The sequence below is a fragment of the Equus asinus genome, chromosome 10 (assembly GCF_041296235.1).
Source record: "Equus asinus isolate D_3611 breed Donkey chromosome 10, EquAss-T2T_v2, whole genome shotgun sequence".
Classification (NCBI taxonomy): Eukaryota; Metazoa; Chordata; class Mammalia; order Perissodactyla; family Equidae; genus Equus; species Equus asinus.
This window is the reverse complement of record NC_091799.1, coordinates 15,852,459-15,878,639: the sequence shown is the minus strand read 5'-3', so window position 1 is coordinate 15,878,639 and position 26,181 is coordinate 15,852,459. Positions and strand designations below refer to the sequence as shown.

General features: G+C 54.3%; 1 protein-coding gene across 1 annotated transcript in view; it reads left to right on the top strand.

Moving 5' to 3' along the window:
- The window catches only part of ASS1 (argininosuccinate synthase 1), a 54,002-nt gene extending 39,886 nt beyond the window's left edge, over positions 1 to 14,116 (top strand). Inside the window, exons 13-16 of the mRNA XM_014863457.3 lie at positions 2,878 to 3,009; positions 8,219 to 8,375; positions 12,321 to 12,386; positions 13,827 to 14,116. Of these exons, the coding sequence (XP_014718943.1) occupies positions 2,878 to 3,009; positions 8,219 to 8,375; positions 12,321 to 12,386; positions 13,827 to 13,872 (401 nt within the window). The 3' untranslated portion in view covers positions 13,873 to 14,116. The remainder of the gene's footprint in view (positions 1 to 2,877; positions 3,010 to 8,218; positions 8,376 to 12,320; positions 12,387 to 13,826) is intronic.
- Positions 14,117 to 26,181: the final 12,065 nt, after the last annotated feature.

The following is a 26,181-nucleotide window of genomic DNA, read 5'->3' as shown; positions in this document are numbered from 1 at the left end:
TCAGTCTTTCTGCCCGACTCTGGTCTGTGGCTCCGAGCCACTCTGCAGAAACGGATGACAGAGCCCGTCGAGCTGTATTTACAAGAGTAGCGATGAGACCACTGAGGGCCTGAGGAAGTCCCCAGGGAGGTGAGGGCTTGGGCCTGCTGCATAAATTTGGGACTTTGGTGTTTTCCTGCGAGGGAGGCCATTCCCCCGACAAAAGGTCACAGCCGGATCAGGACAGCAGAGTTTGCCCGAGAGCTGTGGCCACACAAGTGACACGGGAAACGCTCTTCGGTGGCACGTTGTAATCATATCAGCACCTGGTCTCTGGATGGAGCTTGACACACGTCCCCCGAGACCAGGATATCAGGGGTTTGCCAATGGAGACCCGCCCCCAGAGAGGCTCTTTTCTGCTTGGGAACCCCTCGGAGCCCCAGTGGGAACCCAGGCTTTCCTCCTCGGCCACAGCACCTCAGACTGGCGTGTTCCCCTCCATGCTCTGGTGAGCACTGGGTCACTTTGCCAGAGGCCCTGAGAGGCATCCTGGAACAGAGACGGGAGATCCAGAGGCTGGCTCAGCTCACCCTGGGCGAGTCACTGCCCTCCTGGTCTCAGTCTTCCCATCTGTCAGATGTTGGACCAGCTCAGCATTAAGGACTTCTTGGTGGAGCCCAGGGTTTGCCGAGGGGCCTCTGCTCCGCCAACAGGGCCTGGCCTGCCTGTCTATGTGCTGGGCTTCTGCTTGAGACTGTGTTTGAATAATGGGTTTGCAGCTAAAAGTTAGGAGGACACGAGAACATGGCACCCGGTCATCCTAAAGGGCCTTTCCTTCGAGCTCTGACATTTCTGTGACTCCCAGACATAAAGATCAAAGACTAGACAAGCTCTCAGAAGAGGAAATTTCCGGCTGGTCATATCAGACTCAGCCTTGCCCATGTCCCCTTTGGACTCCAGATTCGAAAACAATCTCCTTTCCAGTTTCTGGAGTTTTTTGAAAGCATTTTTTAAAATTGCAGTAAAATATATATGACACAGCATTTAGCACTTTGACCATTTTTAAATGCACAGTCTTGTGGCATTGAGTGTGTTCACATTATTGTGAACCTCGCCACCGTCCGTCCACAGAGCTTTTTCATCTTCCCAGACTGAAGCTCTGCACCCATTAAATACGGACTCCCACATCCTCCTCCCGCCCCTGGTAACCCCGTGCCACTTTCTGTCTCTGAGAATTTGGCTACTCAGGGGCTGGCCCGGTGGCACAGCAGTTAAGTGTGCACGTTCCGCTTTGGCGGCCCGGGGTTCACAGGTTCAGATCCCGGGTGCGGCCATGGCACTGCTCAGAAGGCCAGGCTGTGGCAGGCATCCCACATATAAAGCAGAGGAAGATGGGCACGGATGTTAGCTCAGGGCCAGTCTTCCTCAGCAAAAAGAGGAGGATTGGCAGCAGTTAGCTCAGAGCTAATCTTCCTCAAAAAAAAAAAAAGAATTTGACTATTCCTGGGACCTCATATCAGTGGAATTACGCAGTAATTGTCCTTTTATGTCTGGCTTATTTCACTTAGCATGACATTCTCCAGGTTCATGCATGTTGTAGCAGGTGTCAGAATCCCCTTCCTTTTTAAGGGCGAATGATGTTCCACCGTGTGTATACAGCACATTCTGTTTATCCATCGTCTGCTGACGGGCGTCTTGGTTGCTGCCAGCTTTTGGCTATGGTGCATGGTGCTGCCGTGACCGTGTGTGTGCAGATCCTCTCTGTTCCATACAGCGGCCAGTGTGGGAAGATGATGGCAGGAGCCTTCAGGATAACTGGCACCTGGCCCCTCTGCCTCTGTAAGGTTATGTGGTGGGAAGAAAGGCACCTCTCGGGGTGGCACTGTGGGGATGGGGCCGTTATGGCCTCTCCTCCGTCGGGACAGCAGGTGCGGGGCAGGTGTGCACATGGTCAGCTCTGTGAGCACCCCTGCACTTTGTTCGAGAGGCTGCGCTGCTGGGGCAGGAGGGAGTCTGGCCGTGTGCGCATGGGCAGTCCTGCTGCTTGGTGCCTCGGGGTCCTCAGATCTAGCGTGGTGCTGCTGGTCGGACCTTCCTCCCGGGACCACACTCAGCGTGGGGCCAGGTGCCTCTGAGTCACTTCAGAGACCATCTGATCCAAGCAGGTTGTCTGGCAAAGGGAGGGACTGGGCCTGAGGTCCGAGGAGGGGGCTTGAGCAAGACCGTCTTCCCACCACCTTCACCCCGTCACCAGCTGACCCACAGGGGAGTGAGCGATGACGCCGGTCAGGGACTCGGGGGCCTAGATTCAGCTTCCAGCTCCACCTCGGGTGTGTCCTTTCTCCTCCTGGGCTCAGTTTCCCCATCTGTAGAGTGGAGTTAGCCCGGGCGATTGCAAGCCCTCCACCACCGCACCCATCAGGGTTTATCTGCAGAGATGTGGCTGCAGGGGAGCTGCTGGCCAAAGACGGCGTGTGTGTGTACACATGTCCCCGCCCCCCGGCTCCCCAGTGGAAGGCAGGAAGGGATATTTGGGGCCCTGGGCTCCACCATAGTTGGTTTAATTACAGGTTTTCAGGCGCGGGCCGGTGGGCATACGTTGGGGAGGAGGGGGGAGCGGCTCCGAAACCCTGTCATTTTCCAGCGTCTCAGGGCCTCTTCAAAGGGGGGCATCTAGACATTTTCTCCACAAGCCCCAGAGTGGACTGTCGTGGCCCCAGCATGAACATAATGACAGATGCGTTTTGCTGCAAGCTGGGAGTGAATGGGTCCGACCGGCTTGTCTCCTGTCAGACGAGTCATTATTATTTTTTTTTTTTTTTGTCATTTGCTGACAGTTTGGGTTTCATGCATCTCTCTCTTTTTTCTCCTTTTCCCCCTGCCTGGAAAAATGGCTAGGTATCTACGAGACCCCAGCGGGGACGATCCTTTACCACGCTCATTTAGACATCGAGGCCTTCACCATGGATCGGGAAGTGCGCAAAATCAAACAAGGCCTGGGCTTGAAATTCGCGGAGCTGGTATACACGGGTGCGTAGAATCTGCCACCGCCCCTCTGTCCTCCCTAACCGCCCGGCGCCCTCCTCGGGCCCGCCCTGCCCACTGCCATCCTCGAGGGAGAGCCCAAAAGATGCAGGTTGAAGGGGGTCCAGCGAGGGGAGCGAGGAGGCAGCAAGGAAGGGATGCCGGGACCTGGCTTGTTCACAAGGTGTCGAGGGAGATGCGCCAGTCTCCCCAAGGTGTCCGGATGCCTCTGCCACCTGTCATCTGCATGACTCCAGCAAGGCCATGGAAGCATCAGCTGTCACCCGTGAGGCAGCCAACCTTTATCCTGCACATGCTGGGTGCTGGGCACCGTGTGGGGATATAGCCACCCCCAGAAGTCCTCCTGATATTCCCAGGAGAGCCACAGCCAGCTCCTTTTACAGATGAGGAAACTGAGGCTCGGAGCAGAAGGAGCTTGTACAAAGTTACGCAACTACAAGTGGCCTGGCTGGGTTTGACACCAGGCCGGGCCGTCTCTGGGCAGAACCTGGAGCTGCGACATGAACTGCTCAAGCGGGGAGGAAAGCCTACCTTGACCGAGAACTCTGCCCTGAGAGTTGAATGAGCCAGGTCGTAACTGGGAAATCGCCAGGACGGTCCCATGCCCAGCTCAGGCGTAGAATGACCCGTGGGTGACATTAGCATGCGGTCTGATCAGGTCCCCGTTCTGTAGGTGAGGAGACTGTGTCTGTGCCTTACCTGTTGTCGCAAAGCTGCAGTCCAGGCATCCTGGCTCCAAATCCAGCCCGTCATCTGCTCTTGTTCAGCCCGTGAGCTAAGAATAGTTTTGTTTTTGTTTTTTTTTTTTAAGATTTTTTTATTTTTTCCTTTTTCTCCCGAAAGCCCCCAGTACATAGTTGTATATTCTAGCTGTGGGTCCTTCTAGTTGTGGCATGTGGGACGCTGCCTCAGCGTGGTTTGATGAGCAGTGCCATGTCCGCGCCCAGGATTCGAACCAACGAAACACTGGGCCGCCTGCAGCGGAGCGCACAAACTTAACCACTCGGCCACGGGGCCAGCCCCAGCTAAGAATAGTTTTTACATTTACAAATGTTTGGGGGAAAAACATTTAAAAATAATCCTATTTCATGATACGTGAAAACTATAGGAAGGTCAAATGTCAGTGTCCATAAATAGCTTTTTGGGCATGGGCACGCTCATTCGTTTACAGATGTGGCCACTTTCCAGAGCCAATGGCAGAGTTGAGTGTTGCCACCGCATGACCCGCAGAGCTTAAGATATTTACTCTCTGGCCCTTTCCAGGAAGCTGCTGACCCCGCTCCATAATATTCACATCTCCCCAGTGAGAAATCACATCACACAGCCTCTCTGAGCTGCCGGGGGGGCAGGCTGCTGCCTGAGGCCGACCTTGACATCTGTGGGGGTCTGGATGTCAGGTGGACCCGGGTAAAGTTCATATTAATAATAGCCACGTGGGAGGAGCCTTCACTGCCCTCGCCTTTCCCTTGTCCTCTCTGAGGGCTCGTTCCCTTTGAAACCTCCTAATCTCCCTCATCTTGGGATTTGGGGGGCAGTCAGTGGTTGTTGGCTGGTGTTATTTCTCCCTGCTATTGTTCCCGGCAGCTTGGAAGCCAAGCCCCCCTTCCCAGGTACAGACAGGTGTTTAAATACCATTGTCTCCCGCGGGCTCTTGCTCGGTGGGGTTTCAACGCTGAAAGGTGGATTTTGGTTACAAAGTGGGAGAGTCATTAAGCCATGGCAGGCTGCGGTGGAGAGGGGGGGCACCTGCCGGGGCTGCTCCTGCTCCGGCGAGGGGGTGGTCCTTCGTGGAGGCTGAGCCGGGGGCCGGCGGCCGGCCTCCCTCCCCAGGGTAGAATGCCTGCCACCCCTCTTGCTGCAGGGCCCTGATGGGCACTCCCTATCGTTGCCGCACAGAGGGGAGAAACTGAGGCCCGGCAGGTGAAGACCCTTGTCCGCAGTTCCGTGGTTGATGAGCAGTGGCTTTGAGCCCGGGACAGGCCAGCTTCAGAGGCCAAGTTCCCAGCCACTCTGGTAGATCCCTGGGGGGCGGGAAGGTGGGCTGGGCCATTAGCAAGGGGTGATCAAGGGGCGTGACAGCATGCACAGAGGAGCTGGGTGTGGGGCACAGCTTGGCCCTGGCCACGGGCTCAGTGCCTCTGCTCCAGACTGCATGGGTTGCCTTCTTGTTCTGTCACCCACCGAGCTGTCTAAATTCCCAAATGACTTACAGTGACTAGGAGGTTTCAAAGGGAGCAAACCCTCAGAGTGGAGGGGACGGGGAAGAGGGGAGGGCACCAGTGGCTTAGCCCAGGTGGTTATTATTAATCTTACCTTTACCCGGGGCCCCTGACGTCTAGGCCCCCACAGATGTCAGGGTGACCTCAGGCGGCAGCCTGTCCCCCACAGCTCGGAGGGGCTGTTCGATGTGATTTCTCACATTAGGGTTACATAGATGTCACAGACCAGGGGTTAACGTGAACAAGTTGCTTGTTCCTGTGCCTCAGTTTCCCCATCTGAAGAGTGGGGATGATAATTCTGCCTGTCTCATAGAGAGGACTAAATGCATGAGCATGTGTGAAGTATCTAGAACGGTGCCCAGCGTGAAGGAGCGCAGGAGACTGAGGCAGGTCTGTCTCCTCCCTGAGCCTCACTTTCCCCTCCTGTAAAATAAAGGGCACCAGGCCGGGTCTCTTCCCAGTTCTGTCTAGCTCCCCAGCGGTAGAGCCCGCCACTCTGCTGTGGCACTTGGCTTCCTTAGAGCCCCTGTGGTCTTGAGGCACAGATGGGGAAACTGAGGCACAGAGCTCTCCTGCCTCAGCCCCAGTTCTAGATGCCATGGTCCATCTCCCTCTCTTCTCGCCCCCTCCCTCGATTTCCTGGTCTGCCTAGATGTGGTTTGTACAGACCCCCTCCCGCCAGGAGCAGCCTCTATCCTGAGAGACCCTGGCCCCACCCCACTGGGTCATGCTGGCGGGACCCCAGCTTCGGGACCATGCAGGGGCCCAGCGGAGCATCTCATTTAGGGGGCATAGCTCACCTCCTCTCCCCTCATCTCAGTCTCTTCAGCAGTGAAATGGGAATCATGCACAAGGTTGTCGTCTTGATTGGTACAGAGCTTGGCCCGGCCCCAGGCCCCACCCACAGTGTATCCACACCCCTGGGACATGCAGGGTCTCCCCCATGCAGCACACCAGGCTCACTGTCCCCTACCCCAGGCTGGGTCTGCTGGGAAAAGAAATCTGAATGGAGAACCCCCGAGGGGTGGAGGTGGGAGATCCTGAGGTAAGCCCAGGCCAGGTGCTCCTCTGGGGTCTCTGTGCCCCTAATTGCTGACTCCACCTCCTGCCTGTCTTCCAGCCTGAGAACTAAATGGTCTAATTATCCTGACTTACAAAAATGGCCAAGCCCAGGACACTGGGGCATGGCAGTGGGTGGGGGGCCATCAGTGTCCCCTCCCACAGGGGTCTGGCCTAGAGTCAGGAGTGCTCAGTCAGACCTGGGCTGTTCAGAATTTTGCTGTGTGCCTTTGGACAGGCTCTTTCCCTCTCTGGGTGTCTGTCTCCCTGGATGTAGCGAGGCCTGGCAGAGGTCCTCAGGTTCACATCGCGAGTGCAAAATGCTCAGCGCCCTGCCTGCATCCTCTCATTGAATCCACACCACCTCCTGGAGAGCAGTTAGTAATATTATGTCATTGTGCAAACGAGGAAACTGAGGCACAAAGAGGATATGTTGTCTGACAAGGTGGGGCGGGGATGTGAACTCAAATGGCCGGACACTGGAGAGTTAGGACCCAACCTCTTCTCGCCCTGCCCCGCCCTCCCCCAGCTCTGCAAGCCCCCAGGCCCATCCCTGAGAAGGCCAGCTCCCCTTTCCCACGGAGAGCAGGTGTCCCTGGAGGCCCGGCCTCCGACAATAGCCGCAGACCCCGGGCTGACCCTGCCCTTTATCAGGGCGGGAGATCGCGCACCATCTGGCCCCACAGCTGCCCAGGTGGGCTCACCTTCCCAGCTCCGTTTCAGAGAAACCCTACCCCTAGCGCTGTCCCTCCCCCGCCCCGGCCCTGGCCTGCTTGCCGTCCCCTCGCTCCTTGCCTCCTGCAGAAGAGACTAGAGGAGATGACTGTCCATGGGGTACAGTGGGCAGAGTGGGCCTGAGCACACAGCCCTCCCTGGCCTTAGGGGTCAGGGGGCGCAGGGTGGAAGGAGGAGGAAGCACATTTCTCAGGCACCTCCTGCCCAGCCACAGAGAGGAAAGCTCCACGATTATCCTAGGAAGCAGAGTCCTTACAACTTGGGCCAGCTGAAGTCAGCTCTGGGCCCCCCGACAGCCCATGCCATTTTGGAGAAGTTTCTCCAGGGCCCTGAGCCTCACTTCCTCCCCCAGGAAAGGGAGGCTGAGAGTCTGTCCCGTAGGCCGTTTAGGTGAACTCAGAACTAAGCTGTCCAGCTCAAAGGTTTTACACCACGCCTGTGCCTACTATGTAAAAATAGAATATTTGCGGATGAAAATACTAGTGGTGTGTAGGAGACAGGTGAGTGACGTCCGAGGGGCCAGCCCATCCTGGAGGGTGGGGCTCCTCCCGGCTCTTGGCCAGGACACCAGTGTCCACAGCAGGCCCTGAACAGTAAGCCCACAAGTCCTGGCAGGGGGCTACTGTGTCATCCCCACTCAACAGATGGGGAAACAGAGGCACAGAGGTGTGAAGGCCTTACATACATGGTCTCCCTGACCCCAGACCACCACCCAGCTGCCCGTGCTCGGCACCCCTATCGCTCAGCCCCCACTGACACGACCTGACTCTTGCCTGAGGTCTCCTGCCGACCACTGCCTGCTGCCCTTGTAAAACTGAGCTCCCTGTGGGCGAGGACAGGGGTCCCTTCACCACTGTGTCCCCAGCACCCAGTTCATGGCGCTCCCTGAGTGTCGCACGAAGCAGTGGGTTGGCTCCCCTCCTCCTGACGGTTGGGAGGTGACTGCATTGCGGGGATGGGGACCCCTCTACCCACAGGAGACCCGCGAGGCTACAGGTCAGGCGCGCGGGCTTGTCCCTTGATGTGGTTGTTTACAAGTGCGCGTTGGGCCCAAACTCACCAGGGAAGAGGCAGTACTGGCCTGCCCTCCTGGGCTCACGGTCTCCCATGACAGCGCGAGGCACCGGGTGGCCTTCCTGCGCCGTGCGCCTCCCTAGTGCCCTGGCTGGCCCTCCCCTCAGGTTTCTGGCACAGCCCCGAGTGTGAATTCGTCCGCCACTGCATCGCCAAGTCACAGGAGCGCGTGGAAGGGAAAGTGCAGGTGTCCGTCTTCAAGGGCCAGGTGTACATCCTCGGCCGGGAGTCTCCGCTGTCCCTCTACAACGAGGAGCTGGTCAGGTAGGTGCCCCACAGCGGCCCCGGCCAGGCACTGACCCTCCTGTCCAGAGTCCCTTCTGGCTGGCTTTGCTTTCTCAAGAACGGTGACCTGAGCACGTGCAGGGTGAGGGGGGACCTGAAGAGTGTGGGCGCCACCTCTGCCCTCGTGGAACTTACAGGCTACGTGGGGAGAAAGGCACCGACCAAATGGCCACCCTGATGCAGAAGGAGGACAGGTGACATTGAGCTGTGGGGAGGCGCAGGAAACTCCGGCTGGGCACAGAAACTGGGGTGTGGAGAAGCTTCCCTGAGGGAGTCGTCCTGGAGCTGGGCGCCCAAAGAAAGGCGCTGAGAGGTGGAGAGGGGGCGGGGGGAGTTTTCGGGGATGGCGTGGCCTTGGAAGAGCCCAGAACATCCCAGGCGCTACGAGAACACCAGGGGCGAGGGGCCTGGAGCCAGATCTTACAGGGAAGGTCGTGATCAGACCTGTGGTTTTCGAGGGTCCGTCTGACTGTTCTGGGGAATGGATCTGAGCGAGGTGGGGGCTGGCAAGAGTGATAGAGGGGCACCCCGTGGGACATGCAGGCGGCTTGGCCCAGGTTGATGGTTCTGGGAATAGAGAGAAGCAGATGGAGTTGGCACATATTTAGGAGGTGGAATCGAAAGGGCTTGGCTGCAGAAGGAGACAGAAGGGTCCAGAATCGCCCTGGGTTTCTTTGGCATGAGCAGCTGGGTGCCTTGGTGGCAGTCGCTTGAGTTGAGGCAATGTTCTTGAGGAAAGATCACTCATTTGGATGTGGACGTCCCGAGGGTGAGTTTTCTTTGCAATAGGCTGCCGGACACACGGGTGTGGAGTTGGGGAGAAACGTGGGTTGAAGACGCTGGCCAGTGGTAGACATCTCCACGTTCTCTGAAGCCAAGAGGAGGCTTCCTAGGAAGGACGAGCCTGAGATGAGAAGGGAGCCGAGGAGGGAACTGTGAGGAGCTTCCTCGCTCACAGGCCAGGCCGAGGGCACTGGGAACACCGGGAGAGCGGCAGATCACAGGGAGCCATGGCCTATTAGCTGCACCTGTGTCTGCGTCGTGAATAAGAGTGGCCTTGACCGAGGAGCAAGGCCTCTCTTTGGAGGTCACCTGGCCAAACGAGTGGTGGGGACAGACCCCTGTGAGACAGACAGCCCCCCGCCCGACTCCAGTCCCAGGCCCGGCTCAGGCTGGCTCTCCCCTCGCGGGGGCCAGTTGGGAATGAAAGCACGAGTTCTGTTTGGCAGTCAATATTATTTTACTCTCTCCCTTCTCTTCACCGTGTTGAGTTTCTCCCCCCTTCCATCTTTCTAAACACTTTATAAGCCATAAATATAACCGAATCAGTTTAGATCAGTCGGGGTAAATGTCAAATTATCTTCTCTCTTTCTCTCTCTGGCTCTTTCTTCCCTCCCCCTCCAAATCAACAGCCTCTAATAATCTGTCCAACCCTTCATTAAGCCTTAGAGTCTCACTCAGGGAGATTAAATGAATAAAGTAAAAAGGGAAGGGGGGAAAAAAAGAGAGAAAAGCGGGAGCATTTATTCTCACTGTGTCTCCGACCATTTCTCTTTTCTTTCTGATTTCTACATCGCTGACTTGAAAGCCCTTGAGTGACAGCGTCACAGGGACCAGCGAGGAAGCCGCGAGAGGCGGCAGAGCTGGAAATGCCGCGGCACAGTAGGTAGAAAGTAACGTAATTATAGAGCAGGTCAGAGCCACTCGAATGAACAAGAATAAAAGCTCAGAGGTTTTCTGTAGACCGTCGGGGGAGGTAAAAAAAAAAATCGTTGTAAACTCTTTTTCCACCACACACCCACACACACACCCCAAACCACAGTTTTAAAAAGAGGTTTTTCAGTTCCTGAGGAACACCTCTGGGAGCGCTTCTCCAGCCTCATGGGACAAGTTTGTGCCTGGCCGTGGGCCTCCTTTGCAGGGGCTGCTTGGGCCATCTGGGGGGCCCGCGTGGGGGAGGGGAGAAGGAGAGTTTGTTGTGATGCCTGAGAGATGGAGGCGAGAGGAGAGATGCACGTGGGGGCGCGGGAGGGGGCTCCAAGCCCTGCTTCCTACCTGGGCTGAGCATGGGGGCCCTTCCAAAGGGGACAGGCGATTCAGACCGTGGGAGGGAGGCCGGAGTCCAAGCCTGTTCGACGGTTCGCAGGGGGCTGGGGGGGGTGGTGGGGGAGTTGTGTCAAGCATCGTTTATCATCCCAAGCGAGGTCTGTAAAAGTGACTTGAGGAGGCTGATGCTTTTAGTTTCATCCAGCCCTTCCTCTGCCCGGTGAGCGGTGCGATTGGCAGCCCCTCTGAAGACTGGCGTCTTCTCCCCTTCCAGGGAACTCGCTGGTCAGCTCCTGCGGGTTCAGCCACCTGTGCAGCGGAGGGGCCAGTGGAGGTGGAGAGAAGGGTGGGGTGGGAGCGTGGGGGTCCGCTGTGCCCCATGAAGGTCAGGGCCAGGGCGTGGGGGGAGGGCAAGGGAGCCACGTCCTGAAGTAGTCGCGGGGCAGCCGGGCGCAGGGACCCCATTTGTTGCTGTAAAGAGTCCAAGTCCACAGAGAGCCCGTCAGAGGCACAGCCTCAGGGTCTGGGAAAAGGCAGATCCCCTCTGCCCTCCTCGTCCCCAATCTCACCTCACCGGAGAAGGCTCCTGAGGGGACAGGCCACCTTCTTGTCATTGAGAACCTTGAGACTGCTTTGTCCCGAGGCTGGAGTTCTGCAGACGTGAAGACAAGGGGCTGATTCAAGACAGGATCAGACCAGGGGCCCTTGAGAAACAGAGGAGGGACCCCCTTCTCCCCGGAGGCCGCTACGTGAGTCAGATCTGAGACCACAGTGCCCTGCGCTTGTCCTCAGAGAGTTTATCACAGTCGTAATTAACGAAGGCAGACGGGTGACCGACGGCTTCTGTCTGCCCGCTGTGGGCCCGGTTCTTCTCTTGCTCTCCTTTTCTCTGCACCTGGCACAGCACCTGACAGGTAGTAGGCGCTTAATAAACACCTGAGGAAATGGATGAGTGAATGAATGAATGAGGTAAAGTGAGTGCTTACCGTGTGTCAGGGGCCAGCTGCATCATTTCTTGGGGAGCCAGGAATAGCATTGAGAGCCTGAAGCTCCAAGAACGGGAATATTTGCCCTGAGCTCTGCAGGGGGCAGGGCGGGGCAGGGGGGGTGGAGCTGGGATGCACACTGGGCCGCCCGACCAGAATGACGGCCGTTCGGAAGGGTTTCGAAGGACGGCTAAGTGAGAATGGCCCACAAGATGAAGGCTGTCGAATCTGGAATGTGGAAACCGTAGAAGGGAGAAAAGTCTTTTCAGCTGAGGGCAGCAGCGATTGACTGGGCGGTTTTCACGACGAGCGGGGTGGAGCGGGTGCTGGTTTTGAGGATGGGTTCGACAGGGTCTCGTTGATTGGACAAACGAGGTGAAGGGTGACTTGGTGGGCCAATCTTGCCATGAATGCTGGGGTCTCCCTACACGGAAAGCCTGAGGGACACTGTTGTGACACCCAAGGCTGTTCCAGTGTGCACCCTCTGGCCTCCCGGGCCTTCGGGCCACTGGACATCATCAGCTGTATGGATACTCCTCTCAGAGCACCCCCCAGCCCCAGGGCAGAGCTGGCTCCAGCGTGTGTCCTCGGTTGACAGGCGCAGGGCTCTGGTCTGTGGGAGGACCTCTCGGGGCCTGCACTGGCTGAGCCAGGACTCAACCTGCCTGTTTGTGGACTGGGGATGAGGCCCTGCTCTCCAGCCCCTGGCATGGGGCCTGGCCCAGAGGAGGGCTCCCGAATTGGACGGGAATGGGATGAAAAGGCGGGGTGCAGGGAAGGTTGGACCAGTGCCAGGGAAACACCCAGGTGTCTGTGAGGCTGAGCTGTTCCTGGCCCCAGAGGCACTTGGAGGCCGGGGGTGTGCTGACAGGCTCCCCCTCTCTCCTTGCAGCATGAACGTTCAGGGCGATTATGAGCCACTCGATGCCACTGGTTTCATCAATATCAACTCCCTCAGGTGAGAAGCTCTACCCCCTGACGGGTCCTCAGACCCCGCAGGTGTCAGGGGGCAGGCTGTGATGAACTTTGACCACCCTGCCCTAGACAAGCCGCATGTTGCCATCCCTCCACCCACAACATCCTCAGTGCCTGCTTTGGACCCAGCCTGCTCCCATTCTCAGCGGGGCCAGAAGGCACACTGGTGACAGTCAAAAGGGTCCAGGCACTTGGGTTCCAGGTTCCTGGGTCTTGCCTTTTGCCTCTGACAGTCACTCCGACCCTCTCCAGCTACAGGGACTCCACCAGGAGCCCCCCTCTGGGCAGGTTAGAAAGAGAAAGGGCCGAGAGGTCGAAGGGGCCTCAGGAGGTCCCCTGGCCAGCTCCCACCTTCATGTCACCGTACCTGAGCTGCAGGGCCAGCTGGAAACCATCTTAGCCCTGTGGATCTCCATGGCACAGTGGGGTGGCACACATCATCTGAAGCCACTCAGACCTGGGATCAAATGCTGACTCTGCAGGGTGCCCTCAGACCCCCTCTGGATATCTGGGCGTCACAAGTGGGGCTGTTAACCGGGCCTGCCTCACAGGTGCAGTGAAAGTTTGCTATGAGTCGGTGGAAATCAAGCAGGCAGCCCAGACACCCCCATGCAGGAAGAGGGCAGTGCCTGCCAGCGAGTGCTCAGCTGGGGCGTGGCCCTGGGGCTGGCCTGCACGAGGGCAAATGGGCATTTCTTACCAGCAGCTGCCATAGACTAACCACTTCCAGGCACTCTCCTGGGTTGTCTCATTTAAATCTTACACAAATTTGCAACTCCAGAAACAGGCCCAGAGTGGTTCAGTGACTTGCCCGCGGTCACACAGCTAGGAAGACGTGGAGCTGAGTTCAGAGGGCCTGTTTGTCCAGCTCCGGGTTCTTAATCACCAGCTTCCTTCACACGGGGCTTGGGGTCAGGAAGAAGGCGCCTCTTTCCTCTCCCTGACACATGCCCTGGGCACAGAGCCACCGTTTTCTCCCAGAGCCAGCCTCCTGTCCTTGGAGCCAAGACTGGGAGAGACATCGAATCCAGCCCGACCACCCTGGGCGCTCGCCTCCACCTCCCGGCCTCCTTGGTCCTCTGTTTGAATTTTATGACTCTATAAACTCTTTTAAATGGCTCTGAATGTGAACACACCGGGTTTTCATCAAGGCCTCTTCACTTCTCCCATTGCCCGTTAAACGCTTTGTCTTCAACAATGACAAGCGATGTTTTCCCCCTAAAATAAATTAATTACATTATCCCGATTGGAGGGCAGGAAGGCCCAGGGCAGGAGAGGGAACAGAGGAGAGAAAAAAGACAACTTCACACGCATCTTAACAAACAGCTGCCCCTTCCGCCCCAGCTCTGCCTGAATTAATTGAAGGGAGTGCACGTTGTTATTGTTAATTTACATTTTTCTTTGTTTTGAATCTGGTTTACAGGCTGAAGGAGTATCATCGTCTCCAGAGCAAGGTCACCACCAAATAGACCGGCTGACAATGAGGAGCTGGGCCGCTTTCCTCACTCTGCCCATCTCCCGAGCACGGGCGCTAATTGTTGTGATAATTGGTAGTTGTGACTTGTTCTCCGGGGCTGGCAGTGGAGTGGGGGTGCCAGGCCCCACCTTTGTTCCCTGGTCCCCTGTAGCCTGTAAAAGTGGTCAGCGAAGGGAAGGGTGGGGGGCAGCTGCAGTGGGGAGCAGGGAAATGACAATTAAAAAAAAGATACATTAGTCTTTTGTTTCTTTATTTCTGCGGAGATGGGGTAAGAGTGCAGGAGAGAGAGAGAGAGAGAGAGTGAGAGTGTGTGTGTGTGTAGTCAGTCGTGCTTTTCTTAGCCCGACCTTTGTGTTTTCTGATTTAAATGCTCCCAAGGCCACCTTTTGCAGGAGAACCTGTTCATCTAGAAGAATCGACCCCTCTCTCCTCCAGCAAAAAAACGAATCCAGAAATGCCCACCTGGTCAGGCGCCAGCCCAGCAGCCTGGCGTTTTGTCACCAACTGTGGCCCTGTGGCACGTGCCAGGGAAACCAAGGAGGATTTAGGTGACATGTTTGGGAGCTGTCCTGCCGTGGCCCACGAGGGACTCCTGGGAATGACTGGCTACATGAGGCTTTCCCACCACGGCTGTGGCCTTAAGTAGCCTTAATTATGGAAGAGGAAGAACCCTGGCTAAGAAGAGACGCCTGAGCACAGAGGAGAGAAGGGGGGACACAGAATACAGGGGCACTTTGGGGGATGTCCACCGGGCCTACAAGGATCCCTTTATTGCACTTCCACAACCAGGACCCAAAGCAGCCACGTGGGCATGATGACTCCGCCCCTTTGGTCATATCTGATTGGACCATGGCTGGACACCTGACTGGAGCTCTGCCAATCAGAAGCTCACTCCCAGGAACCAGGCCTGGGTGAATGGCCAGAAATGAGGACAGTTAAACTTGGGATTGGGGGGGACCCCTGTGCCTGGAAAAGCAGAGAGGGAGGAGAAATCCTATAGAAATAGCTATCACTCACCGTCTCATCACCCCACTGCAAACACTGGTTATACTTAGTGTAATTCTTCTCACTCGTATTTTTCTACTCTTAGAAATATTTTTGCGGAGTTAGTTATTTATTTATTTTGAGGAAGATTAGCCCTGAGCTAACATCTGCTGCCAATCCTCCTCTTTTTGCTGAGGAAGACTGGCCCTGAGCTAACATCCATGCCCATCTTCCTCTACTTTATATGTGGGACGCCTACCACAGCATGGCTTGACAAGCGGTGCCATGTCCACACCCGGGATCCTGACCTGTGAACCCGGGGCTGCCAAAGCGGAATGTGTGAACTTAACCTCTGCGTTACCGGGCCGGCCCCTGCAGAGTTATTTAGGTTAATTTTGAAAGCAGTGTTGTACCCTGCTTTAAAATTTTTAACATATCATAAATAGTTTCCTACATCGTTAGAAACTCAAACACGTTCAACAACTACATAACACTATATTGATACCCTCTAACTTACTTGACTTTTCCTGAGTTTATAGGGTTTTTTTCCACATTCTAAATTATTGTCCTGCTTTTTGTTGGATTTGAGTGTTTTTAGTAGTTGGTTTATTAGCTATACGGTCTTGTGTCACTTAACGATGGGGACAGGTTCTGGAAAATGCATCATTAGGCAATTTTGCTGTTGTACACACATCACAGAATGTACTTACACAAACCTCGATGGTATAGCCTGCTACACACCTGGGCTGTGTGGCACTGATCTTGTCGACCACCTTTGTACATGCAGTCCATCATTGACCAAAACGCCACTATGCGACACGTGGCTGCACTTCTTTTTGCCTTTTTAGTGGTTCCTCTAGGGTTATAATATATATCTTTAGCTTACCACAGTCTGCCTTCAATTAATATCACACCGCCTCATGCATAATACAAGCACCTTACAGCAGTGCAACCTTAGGACGTTTCACTTTGTGCTTTTGTTGTTGTATACTTCAAAACCCCATCATACATTGCTATTATTTTTACTTTAGATAGTCAAGCATCATTTTGAAAAGATCAAAAACAAAAAAAGAATACATTTTATATTTATCCTTGTGTAGAATTGGTAATGTTTCTTTCATAAATGTTTGATAGAATTCACCAGTGAAGCCATCTGGGCCTGGAATTTTCTTGGTGGGTTGCTTTTAGAGTATAAATTCAGTTTCTTTAATGTACGTAGTTATGCATGTTGCCCATTTCCTCTTGGGTCAATTTTAGGTAATTTGTGTCTTTTGAGGAATTTACCCGTTTCATTTAGGCAGTCAATTTTATTGGTATAAAGCTTTTCATAATATTTCCTTAGTATCTTAATAGTATCTGTAGGATTGATGGTGATGTCCCTCTTTCATTTCTTACCTTGGTAGTTTGTGTCCTCACTTTTTCTTATCAATGTAACTAAATACTTATCATTTTTTGTTCTCTCTTTTTGGTCAGCAATCTGACTACAATGTGCCTTGCTATGGTTTTCTTATGTTTATTCTACTTGGGGTTCATTGAGCTTGAACCTGTGGATTTTTATCAAATTTAGAACATTTTTGGCAATTTTTCCCCTCAAATCTGTCTCTCCCCTCTCCTTTCTGGCACTCTAATTATATGTACCATAGACCTCTTGATTGTTCCAAAGGCCACTGAGGCTCAGTTCCTTCTTCTGTAGTCTGTTTTCTCCTGGAGCTTCATTTTGTACAGTATCTGTTGCTGTGTCTTCAAGTTCACTGATCTTTTCTTCTGCACTATCTAATCTGTTGTTAATCTCACCAACTATATTCTTCATTTCAGAGATTTTTTTCATCCCCACATGGGTTGTTTTCCTATCTCCTATTTGTCTCATCATCATGCTTATGTTTTCCTTTATATCATTGAGCATATGGAGCATGTTCATGATGCTGCTTTCATGTTCTTTTCTGTTAATTCCATCATCTCTGTCCCAGCTTCGTCTGCTCCTATTGACTGATTTTTTTTCACCTAATTATGGGTCACATTTTCTGCTTCTTTATATAAGTCATGATTTTTTTAAATTTGAGGTCGAGCATTGTAGTCTCGCTTCATTGAATGCTGGATTTTCTGGTCTTCTCCTGAAGAGTATTGGCCTTCTTTTGGGAGATAATTCAGTTACTTGTGGATTAGTTTGATCCTTTCAGGATTTATTTTTAAGCTCTTTTAGGGCAAGCCCAGTGCTTTATTCTAGGGGTAATTTAGCTCCACTTCTAAGGTGTGGCCTGTCTAGGGTTTCTATTTAATGTCTCGTATTCAGTAAGGTCTCTCTGCTCTAGCTGGAGAAAACTTGAACAACTCCCGGTCCTATATGAGAGTACCAGGAATTTTCTTTCCTTGAAAGTTGTTCCTGTGGAGACTCACGGTATTTCACTCTGTGCTTGAGGAGATTGGCATCTGCCAAAGACTCAACTGGACGCCCATGCAGATGGCTGGAGTTCTTTCTCTTAGTAGCTCTCTCCTCTCGGGTCATCAGTCTCACAAATTTCAGCTGCCTTGGCCTCCCCAAGCCCCATCTGTCTTCTCAGCTCAGCAAGATCTCCGGACTCTGTTTCCCCTCTCCATTCTCTCATTCAGTTTGGGAGTTACCTCCAGGCAGAAAGCCAGGCAGAATAGGGCACCCCTTTTTACACAGTCCATTTGCCTGTTGTTGAGTGTCCAAAAATAGTTGTTCCCTGTGTTTTGTTCAATTTTCTGTTACTTACAGTAGGAGTATAATTCTAGACCGTCTTAGTCCTTCATGGACAGAAGTGGAAGTTGATTTTTTTTTTCAATAAAACAATAGCATAATCCAAACACTAGGCCACACTGGCCTGAGATCACTCTTTTTTTTTTTTTTTTTTTTTTTTTGAGGAAGATGAGCCCTGAGCTAACATCTGCCTCCAATTCTCCTCTCTTTGCTGAGGAAGACTGGCCCTGAGCTAACATATGTGCCCGTCTTCCTCGACTTTATATGTGGGACGCCTACCACAGCATGGCTTGACAAATGGTACGTAGGTCTGCACCCGGGATCCGAACCAGAGAACCCCAGGCCACTGAAGCGGAACATGCGAACTTAACCGCTGTGCCATGGGCTGGCCCCGAGATCACTCTTAATATCTTAACATAAGTCATGTAGTTTCTCATCCTTGCTGAACCAATACCCTCCCACCCCCTTCATGGCTCTTATCTCACCCAGCATAGAATCCAAAGTCCTTACTACAGCCAGCACCAACCACCCGACAGAAGTGAGACCACGTGGGAACCTCCAGCTCCAGCCAAACCATGAGACGACAGCAGCTGCCTGAATGATCACACGCGAGACCAGCAGAAGAATCATCAGACTGACAACCTATAGGCTCATGAGAATGAATAAATAAAGTTTTGTTTTATTGCATTAAGTTTGGCTTATTTGTTATGCAGCAACAGATAATTGATATACTTACTACGGCCTACAAATTCCTTTATGATCCAGCTCCCTACCACCTCCCTTCAGTCTCCCTCTCACTCTGCTCCAGTCCGCTCTTACTTGCTGGAACATGCCAAGCTCTGCCTGTTCCCCTAGATAGCCACAAGCCTCTCTTGTTGTAGATCCCAAACCTGGCACTTATTATAGTCTTTGCCATGCCTTTCTCTCCTTCATGGCACATCTCACCACCTGACATAGTATGCATTGATTTGCTTTGTGTGTCTAATAAATTTTTATTGAATGCTGGGCATTGTTGAGTGTTTCTTCTACTAGACAGGGAGCTCCCTGTGGCCATAGACCAGATCTGTCTTGTTCACAGCTGTGTCCCAGATGCTGAAACCATGCCTGGTCCATAATATGTGCTCAGTAAATCTGTGTTGAATGAATGAATATCTATCCAGCCTTCCCCAGCTCAGGAGCCAGGGCTGAGGATCTTCAGAAAGATACACTGCCTTCTTCCCGATTCAGGGCCTGCTCCTGCTCTGGAAACCCAAGGAGTGCTGCCTAGGCACTCAGGAGCTGTTCTGATCCAATCCTCATGCCAAAGCCCAGGACCTGCCCTCACTCACCTCCTTGTCCCTCCTGTCACTCCACTCCAGCCACTGCCCACAACATTGACATGCCACCGCCTCTGCTCTCAAGACCGCTGACTCTGGCTCCACTGAGAAATGGGTAGAAAACCATTGCCTTAGGGGATCTGTAGTAGGGCTGCTTGGACACCAACATATCAGGAATCTTAGCTGTTGACATACACAGCCCCTCTCCACCTGGGCATGCAGGTGTGGCCAAATGGTCTGAGTTGGCAATGATTGCTTTCTTTTTTTGTTTTTAGGAAGATTAGCCCTGAGCTAACTGCTGCCAATCCTCCTCTTTTTGCTGAGGAAGACTGCCCCTGAGCTCACATCCATGCCCATCTTCCTCTACTTTATACATGGGATGCCTACCACAGCATGGCTTTTGCCAGGCGGTGCCATGTCTGCCTCCAGGATCGGAACCGGCAAACCCCGGGACACCAAAGCAGAATGTGCACACTTAACCACTGTGCCACCGGGCCGGCCCCTGAGTTGGCAATGATTTCAACCAACGGCCCCCAGCTGCCGCTAGGACCACCTTGTCCTCCAGCTATCAGATCCTATTGCAGGAGTTAGCTCACTGGGACTGACTCCACCTTCTCTCAGTGTAGATTCTGTCCTTAGGAGACCCTAGGTCCCCCCACGCCCTGGAAATACTGCTTCCATGAAGTTGCCCCCAGACCACCACAGAAGTCTGGGTACGTCTGAATCAGGACACTCCCAACATGGGAGATCTTCCTCTAGGCATGTTCTTAGCTCTCAAGTCAATCAGGAAATGCAAATAGATATTGGGGCGTAGACGGGGGTGTTGGTATCTCACACCATTGTTTACCAGGGCGCACGCAGCCAGAGTGTCCTAGCAGAGTGATATTGAAAATTACAGAAACTTTGGAAGACAATTAGGAAAAAATTCACTTCTGAAGCCAACATTCTAACCAAAATGTTCTGGTTAACATTTTTATATGTTTCCTGCTAGTCATTTTTGCATATGCATACACGTAGTCATGCGTGTAATGCAATTTGTTTACGTTGTGTACCTGCACATTTCTTTCATTTTTTTCATTTAACATAGCAGCATAATTAATTTCCCACATTGTTGATCGCTTTCATAACAAACTTGAATTGTATACTTAAAATGGGTGAATCTTGGGGCATGGGGGAAGGCAAAATGGGTAAAGGGGAATATTTGTATGCTGACGGATGGAAACTAGGCTTTTGATGGTGAACACGATGCAATCTATGCAGAAGTCAAAATATAATGATGTATACCTGAAATTTGTATATGCTATAAGCCAATGTGACCTCAGTAAAAAAAAAAAAAAAAAAAAAGGGTGAATCTTGTATGAGATATAAATTATATCTTGATTAAAATGTTAAAAATAAATAAATTCTTTTAATGTATTGGGGTTGGGGGAGGGATGGCCAGTGTTGAAGAAAGGATTGAGAAGAGTGTGGGCTAGGGAAGCGCTGGGCTGGAGCGAGCCTCTGGGAAGGGCGAGGGACGCCTCTGGCCAGAGCGGAGCAGGAGTCTCACAAGGTGGCTGTGGCGAGCAGGTGGGTGCAGGGGAAGCCCCAGCTCGGGGACCAGACTTGGGCCACCTGCACCAAATCCTGGCTACTTCCACCGTCACTGTGAGAACTGGGGCAAGGACTTCACCCCCCTGAGCCTCAGTTTCTCCACCTGCAGGATGGGATCATAAGGGGCCCTTCCTCCCAGGGATACTGAGGCACATGATGGGCCGTCAGCAACAGAGCCTGGTCTCAGTCATTGCTCCATGAGAGAGACAGCGCAACATCCCGGAAGCCGGTCAAGGCAAAGAAAAACTGCCCTGCACATGTGCCCTGGGTGGACAGTTCGGAAGGAAACTTCCTTCTCCTTCTCACCGTGGGAGCCTCACAACCACCATGGTGAGGGAAGAGAGGGGCAGGAGAATCTCATTTTGCAGGTGAGGCTGTGCAGACCTGGGTTCGAATCTTGCCTCTGACACTTGGTAGCTGTGACCTGGGAAGTATTTTTGTGTCATCAGCTATAAAACCAGGATAATCATAGTGCCCACCCACAGAAGCATTTTATAATACAGTGACCATGAGTCTCAGGGCTTCTGGCTTCCGACCACAGTTTGTCAGCCCGTGCAACATGCCTAAAGGCAACAGGCACTCCCTAGATGTGAATTTGGCCTGTGTGACAATTCAGCTTTTTGTTATAAGGTCACAATTTAGCAGTTGGGTGCATTTTCTTTATCGATAGCTGCTGCCGCTGAGCTGATGAACCCAGGGCCGTGACAAGGGCCACTTGCTCGGCCTTTCTGGTTGAGGACCACTTCCTCCAGCTTCCCCTAAATGCCCAGCCCTAGACATTCCTGGGATGGGTTCCATCCATCTTGTAGACTGCAGGCACCCGAGAGCAGTGACCGTGTCCACTGTGTCCGCTGCCGTTATCACCTGGCACTCAGCACAGGGCTTAGCAGACAAGAGGTTCTCAATGAAATTGTGTCAAATGAATTCTCCCATCTCGTCTTGGTTATCATTTTATTGCTGTTTCTAAATCCGCCCCCCCCTTCCCCCTGCTCCTGGCTGGCTGATGGAAGGTTTCTTATGTGTGGGGCGTCTCCAGAAGTCAGGTGCAGGGAGCCTGGGCGTCAGCAGGACAAGCCAAGCAAGGACCCCAGGCACCATTCACCTTCTGGGGCTGGGGAAACGAGGAGGAGACCAGCCGGCCAGGCAGCCAGCACGGCCCCGCCGTCCAGGCCCCTCCTGCCTCCTGGAAGAAGCAGAACATTCCTATTTGAAGGCAGGAGACGGGGTTGGTTTTTGTTGCGGCACAAAATAGAACACACAACATACATACTCACATGTGGACACACATACGTGTGCATACACACACACACACAGTAAAGTGCATAAATCTCAGGTGGTGGCTCGATGAATTTTTCCCTGCGTCCACCTGCATAACCACCACTCAGATGAAGATACAGAACATTCTAGTGCCCCAGAAGTTTCCCTGGCGCCGTGGTGGGACTGTTTGAAATTATAGGGTTAAGAAAAGGAGAATGACTCCCTTCTTTTCAAAACTATGTGGGGGCATGATGGGCAACAAGAAAGCGGAGGAAGCTCAAAGCCACCTGGGCTGCCCCCACCACGGCACTGACAGCAGGGACCACCGAGGGCCACTTGCCGGTCTGAGGAGAGCTCTGGGCCCTGCCTGACCCTGTTCTGCAGGATTCCCTGAATGAGTGAGTGAGGGCGTGAGTGAAGGAGGCTGCGCCTGCCTCTGCTCCCTCGCGCTCGGCTGACTTCTGCCAAGATGTTCCGGCTCGCATATGGGCAATGTGTCCAGCCCCACGCCACGGTGGAGGTGGGGTGGTGGGGTGGGCGTGGGGAGCAGACACAGCCTCTGCTGAGCCAGAGCCGCCCACAGGGCCCAGGTCTGGGTGTCCCCTCTCCTTTTCAAGTGCTCTGGGGCCTGCATGGAGGGAGAAGGAGCAGACCTTAGGAGCTGCCAGCAGGCCCGGCTGCCTGGGGCGGGGGCCAAAGTTTCGGGGGTAAAGGTGGAGTTAAGACCTTGTCACTTCCTGCACCAAAGCTTGCACTGCCCACCCAAATGCTAAAACATCAGGCTGTCCTTCTCCCACTGCAGCCTCGCCTCCCACTTCTCCCACTCCCCAACCCCCGGTCAGACGTCGTCGTCTCTCCAGGCTCTACGCAGACCCTCCTTTCCCACTTTCCCATTTTGCTCACATCAGACGCCCCTCTCCCCGGCTGCCCTTCTGGAAAGCATCAAGTATATGCAATGAAGGTGCAGAGCCCAGGCCTCGCCAGCCCAAACTGGTCCACCTGGTGGGGCGGCTGTCCGCTTAGCCTGGACCCCGAGGTGCCGGGGCTGCGGGAGGAGGCTGCGGGCGGGCGTGGAGCTGATCTGCACGCCTCTCAGGCTGGGGAAAGGGCTCGCCTGGGGTCAGCGCAATCGATATCTCATCTGCCGCTCTCCTAGCGGAAGTGATGGCTATTGGAACATGGTAATGGGTGTTGTCTAGTGGAAGAGACTAATCTTCCCAGCTGTGGAGGGCTCCGCAGGTGGCCACGGCTCCCGGCTGCCCAGGCTCTTTTAAAGCCACAGCAGCCTCATTGCATGCTGGTGTCCGTTCTGGTTTCCCGGCAGCTTCCCGGCACAAAGCCTCCGAGGTGACCCCAATCCCGTCCTTCCAAGCACAGATGGGGAGACTGAAACCAGTGATTTGCTCAAGGCCACACACTTAGAAGAGGGTAGAACTAAATTCTGGTCTCCAGACTCCTTGTCCAGTAGTACACAGGATGCTGGCTATGGCAAACCCGTGGCCATGGGCCATACTCAGCCCTTAGGTATGTCAGGTTTTCTATTGGCTGGCTCAATGCTTCTTGAAAAAAAAATACCTGGAATTTAAATGCCACTGATGTTGGCCACAGTCCCTACCACTCCCTAATGTCTCACACTCAGCCAGCTTCACTCGTTTCATCACCTGCCTGAACTTGGATCAGTAAAACTGAGGTCTTGGCACAGTGGGGCGAGGAGGAGGAGAATCGGCCTCCTCCCCTGGAGAAGGGGGGTCCCTGCTGATCCTCCTCACCCTGGCTCACAGGCCAGGGAGGCCTGACGGGCTGCCAGCCCCATGACAGCAAGGGCTGTGTCTGTCTTGCTCACTGCTGTGGGTGACGCTGCATGCACATTTAGAAAATATTAACTGAGCAGCTGCTATACGCCAGGCCCTGGGACACATTGACGCATGAACACAAAGCCTTTTATTTTAATGGCTTCGTGTGTGCCTCCGAGAACTTGGCTGTGAGGACTGACCCTCTAGAGGTGGGATCCCACACACCTGTGGCCCCCGCAGTGTAGTCCCGGGACTGACTCTACTACTGACTTGCTATGTGACCTTAGGCAGGTCCCTTAGTTTCCCCAAACGTCAAAGAAAGGGCTTAGATTTAACAGCCTCCAGGTTCCCTTTCTTGTACAGCTTGTGAGGCTGCGAAAGCCCCTCCAGCATTCTCCTCATGAAGCTCCAGGGGTCCCTGCTGGTGACAGCCTGGAGGGCTCGGTGAGGACAAGCCATCGAATTTCAGACGTGGGTGCAGCCCACCTGTCAGGGTTCGGGACCAGCCCAGGCAGGCCAGTCCGAAAGGCCTCGGGCTGGTTTCCTGTGTGACCTGGAGATGGCCGAGCTGTGTTTGCCCCAGGAGTGGGATGTTTCTTGATAAATAGGCGGGTCCTGAGTCAGGCTTCTCTGAGTCTGGGCCTGGAAGTTTAGCTGTTTAAGAAGCTACCCGGGTAACAGATGTCCGCAGAAACTGGAAAACTACTGGGCCGGAGGGATGGAGGCCGATTGCATCCACCAGCTCGGAGGCCTGATAAATGGGCTCCACGATGATTCCTGTCACCCGTCCCGTCTGTGGAGGATCTGGGCGGGGCTGAGCACCTGCACGTTTCACCAGGAGCGTGCAGGCTCAGCCCACACTGGCCACATTCGCCGGCCTCCCTGGGGGAGACGGCCAGAGCTGCCAGGGCCTGCGAGGGCTCCCTGCAGAGCCCCAGCAACACTGATCAGCACAGCGGCGGCAAGGCAGTTAGAACTCAGGCGGACGTGGATTTGAAGCCCATCCCTTCATCTCTGAGTCTCAGTTTTTCCCACCTGTAAAATGGGCCCAACGATAGAGCTTCTGTTCTGGGGCCGTCCTCAGGAGCAAATTGTGTGCGTAGAGCTTAAAACAGGGCGGGTACCCGAGAACGGTGCCACGAAGACAACTATTGTGCTGTTATGACTAGTTGTCACCATTCTGACAGCCCCTCCCCCACTCCCTGACACTGGGGTGAGGGCAGGCACCAATGGTGACTAATCATGACATTAGCCACCCCCCACGGGCTCACAGGGACCTAGCTGGCCACTCAGTTAAGACGGTAATGAAGCGGCTGTGAAACAGGAGGCCTTTCCATCTGGGACCCGGGCTGACCCCACCCCAGCCTGAGGTTTGAGAAACTGCTGTGTGGACTCTGCCCCCTGCCCCCCTCACCGGCTGTTTATCCCTGGCACGATCATTTATTTATGTCCGCGTTACGCAGGCACAGGCCCTGCTCCCACCCCCTCTTTGTCTTCACCGGTCTTCCCCCGGGCCTCGCCCTGCCCCTGCCAGGCCCCGATCATGAAGACAGATGTGCTGGGCTGTGGCTCCCACTGAGGCAGCCGCCAGCCCTTTGGCACCGCTCAGAGGATGGAGGGGGGTAGTGATGCAAGAGGTGGGGTACAGGGCCCCTCCCCCTTTCTCGGGGTGGGAGTGGCCCAAGGGAGACACTCTGCAGCTGTGGGTGAGAGATTATGAGGCCCTAGAAAAGCTTTGGACAAAAACACGTGGGCTTCAGGCACTCCTTGCGCTGGCTCTGTGACTCCCCCTCGGGAGCAGGGACACCTCCTTCATTCGACAGGTATTTATGGCACGTGTCCTGGGCACTCAGCACTGTGCCAGGCGCTGAAGACACGAGGCGAAGGAAACACACAGGCTCCGAATGTACCAGAGCGGCCGCTGTGAGGCGTCAACGGGATATGTGGCTGGGGGGGACGGGGGGCAAAGGAGGACTCTCCTAGGAGGGCGAGCCGGGGGCCACCACGTGAAAAGTACATGAAAGGGCGTTCCAGGCAGAGGGAACAGCATGATTAAGACCTAAGGTTCCAGGAGCCAAAAGGGTTGAGTGGGCTCAAGGGGGAGAGAGAGAGAGGGTGGGGGCCTGGGGAGGTGAGTGCCACCATGTCTCCTAGGGCCTCGTGGCCTTGGGTTTATTCTAAAAGCATCAGGAAGCGACAGGTGTCTCGTGGTTGAGAAGAGGCTGACCAAGAAGCAGCTGGGGTACCCCCAAACCCAGGGGTCCTGTTCTCAGGGGTCCAGGCCCCTCAGCCCCACTCTCTCTGCCCTCCTGTGCCCAGGGCTCATTGAGGCCAATGGCCTTGCTCCTGGGAGCAGCTGGCCCCATGCACCCTGCAGAGCCCCTGAGGGCAAGGGTCTCACCAGGGAGAGGGGTCCCTGCTCCCACCGAGCCCTCCCAACAAGGGGGCTTTGTCTGGCAGCTCCGAGGACCCCAGCACTCCTCCCCAGGCCCCTGCAGCAGTCTGTGAGCAGCTCTGAAAGGCGGCTTTATCTGTGTCCAGGACCAGATTGCTGGGAAGCCGGCAGCCGGGGCTGGCACACGGGCCAGGCAGCAGCCACAGCCCCGACTCCTGGGGCCGCAGAGATGCAGAGAGAGGCC